This window comes from Meleagris gallopavo, chromosome 2, assembly GCF_000146605.3.
Source record: "Meleagris gallopavo isolate NT-WF06-2002-E0010 breed Aviagen turkey brand Nicholas breeding stock chromosome 2, Turkey_5.1, whole genome shotgun sequence".
Lineage (NCBI taxonomy): Eukaryota > Metazoa > Chordata > Aves > Galliformes > Phasianidae > Meleagris > Meleagris gallopavo.
The window spans coordinates 66,507,292-66,510,378 of record NC_015012.2 but is presented as its reverse complement, the minus strand read 5'-3'; the positions used below and the strand labels follow the sequence as shown (position 1 = coordinate 66,510,378).

At 53.2% G+C, this 3,087-nt stretch overlaps 1 protein-coding gene across 1 annotated transcript in view; it reads left to right on the top strand.

Moving 5' to 3' along the window:
• Positions 1–3,087, top strand: part of NR2E1 (nuclear receptor subfamily 2 group E member 1) — a 13,462-nt gene that overhangs the window by 2,572 nt on the left and 7,803 nt on the right. Inside the window, exons 4-7 of the mRNA XM_010707538.3 lie at positions 567–788; positions 1,127–1,214; positions 1,385–1,620; positions 2,795–2,941. Of these exons, the coding sequence (XP_010705840.1) occupies positions 567–788; positions 1,127–1,214; positions 1,385–1,620; positions 2,795–2,941 (693 nt within the window). The remainder of the gene's footprint in view (positions 1–566; positions 789–1,126; positions 1,215–1,384; positions 1,621–2,794; positions 2,942–3,087) is intronic.

The following is a 3,087-nucleotide window of genomic DNA, read 5'->3' as shown; positions in this document are numbered from 1 at the left end:
GAAAAGAAAAGAAAAGAAAAGAAAAGAAAAAGACAGTGAACATCTCGAAGCCACGCGGGATTCGGATGGGTCTCGCACAGGGCTGCCGTACTCCCCAGCCCGAGTTCTCCCACCCCTTCGGAGCCGAAGCAGACGCAGATCTGGGAGCACCCTCTCGCCGCATAGATGCGGGAGGAGACTTTTTGCTGCCATTTCGGGCTGAATAAACCCTCACATAGGCACGAACCGGCCCCGTTGCGCCGGGACTCGTACGGGAAGGAAAGAGGGGGTTTCTTTGGTCCCGTTTTATTTGGTTTCGCTCCGATCCGCGCCCCGCTCTCTGACTGCTCCCTGCCCAGGGAAAGTGCAGAGCTTCAGGAGGGGGAAGACCCGCCCCCGCCCCCCAGCTCCCAGCGGCAAATCCTGCTGCCCCCGCGGCTGTAATCTCCCCTTCCAAAGTGGGGCTTGGCGATTATAGGAGACCCAAATAAACGTAGTGGTGCATGAATAATGCTCATTGTCGAAAACTGACACTTGCTCAAGGAAAAGAAAGTTGGCTATAAAATCACTTCATTATTTGCTTGTAGCGCGGCTCCGGGGCTAATCCCCGTGGAGGTCAGGCCGCTCAGAGCTGCTCTCCCTCCCTCCCCTCTCTGCTTTCAGGTCGCATTTTGGACATCCCTTGCAAAGTGTGCGGGGACCGCAGCTCCGGCAAGCACTATGGGGTGTACGCCTGCGATGGCTGCTCGGGTTTCTTCAAGCGGAGCATCAGGAGGAACAGGACCTATGTCTGCAAGTCGGGAAATCAGGTACGCGGCTCCCTACCTCCACGGCCCATCGCTTCCTCCGCCAACTAGGGCCGAGGCAGAGTGAAAACAGACAAATATATAATGAAATAAATGAAATATAATGAAATATAATGAAATAAAACAAAGCCACAGAGCGCTCCACTCCTCCCCCACTTCCCATCCACCCCCATTCCCAGCGCTGCGCGCAGACCCCCGGTGTCCCTGGGCGCCCCTGGGCCGCCGCCGCCGTCGCTGTCTCGGGTGCTGAAGGCGGCCCGGCCTCGCAAGAAAGGGAAGGAGGGAGGGCGAGGGCCGGGCTGAGCACCCCCCGACCCGACGGCTCGCCGCGTTTGTTGCAGGGGGGCTGTCCGGTGGACAAGACGCACAGGAACCAGTGCAGGGCCTGCCGGCTGAAGAAGTGCTTGGAAGTCAACATGAACAAAGACGGTATGCCCACCCCTCACAGCCAAGGGGTGTGTAGTTCCCCCGTCCATTCTCAGTTCCTCAGTGTCTCCCTTCCCTTCCCTTCCCTTCCCTTCCCTTCCCTTCCCTTCCCTTCCCCCAGACACTTATCCTGCAGCCAATGAAGGTCATAACTTCTCCTCGGTGCCCCACAGCTGTGCAGCATGAACGGGGCCCACGTACATCAACAATACGGAAGCAGGTGGCCCTCTACTTCCGCGGACACAAGGAGGAGAGCAGCGGTGCCCCACACTTTCCTGCTACTGCCCTGCCAGCACCTGCTTTCTTCACTGCTGTCTCCCAGCTGGAGCCCCATGGCCTGGAACTGGCTGCCGTTGCTGGCACCCCTGAGAGGCAGGCCCTGGTGGGCCTGGCGCAGCCCACCCCAAAGGTCAGCCCAAAGATCCTAATGGTACTGCAGAGTCTATCTATTGCTGGGATGGGCCAACAGGGTGGATATGGCAAAGAGCAAGGTTTGAGGTGATATAGATTGTGGTGGAGTCTCCAATGGCACGTTCCCAATGTTCTGTGCAAAGGGTGAGGTGCCTTTTGCAAGAAGTAGATGCAGAAGGATCAGCTGATAACTTGCCCTTCCTGTCCGCAGTGTATCCTCAGGTCAAATTTAAACTTATGAGCTGCAGAGACTGAGTTTTCTTCAGCAAAACACTCATCTCTATAGTGGTGTAGTCCAGAAAGTGCTCCCTGTGCTGACCGAAGCATGCAGATTGTCCACACCAATGTGGCTAAGTTGGCACTGTGCCTCTTGGCTGTGACATTTTCTAAACGGCCCACTGGAAGTACTGCCATGGCCTCAACTGCCCAGACACTAGCCACTAGGCAAAGTTTTCTTTAATCTAATTGCAATGGCATTCTTCTTATTCACAGCACTTATAAAATCAGACAGGAAAGCAGTTAATAGTTCTACACTTCCAGAGTTGGTAGCGTGGCATCATGGACATGATCCTCACTCATAGTTTCATATTATAATTTGGGGAAATGTTGAATCAGAAATTTGTAAAAAAACACAGCGCATGCTTGGAAACATCACCCAACTCCAGTCCTATAGGTAGATGTGATATTTCTATGCGTCTGTTTACAGCCTGTGGCACTTGGGGGGTTGGACAAAGGGTTAAGGGTAAACAAGTGCTCCCTGCTCTGCTGTGCAAAGCTGGATTGCCAGGGTAGCCTCCCAAGCACAGGTTACAAAATACAAATCTTTAATCAAACACAGTATCTTTCTGACTCTTCCACCACAGGTGTGCCATCGTGTAACAACATGAAGGATGACACCACAATTTTATGTTTTCCCTGATGTAATAATGTTGTTCTCCCTTCAGCATCCTTCAATGAGCTGTTGCTGTAGTGCAATCCATGCACACAGACAGCAGCAAAGAGTGGGGTGGAGTGGGCTCGTTGAAGCAATGCCACCTGGTTGCAGAACAGCAGAGTGCACGCTGTGTGCTGGGCATGAGCACGATTCACCGAGCAGCAGCTGTATGGGAAAGGAAGGGCAGGCTGCTGTGGAGACACTGTGTGAAGTCACTTTATTTTCTTTCTGACTTCAGTACCCACATGAAGTCAATGGTACCCCCATGTATCTCTACGAGGTGGCCACTGAATCTGTCTGTGAGTCAGCAGCCAGACTTCTGTTCATGAGCATCAAGTGGGCCAAGAGTGTCCCGGCCTTCTCCACCCTGTCCTTACAAGACCAGGTAAGGCTCCTGTAGAGGGAGTGAATCAGTCTGGCCCGCCTGATAAAGGAGCTCAGACTGGCACCTTCACACATAATCCTTTTTATCTATCACGGACCTAAAAAGCACTAAAGCTTAGGGCAGAGTTATACTTTGTCGCTTAAAAA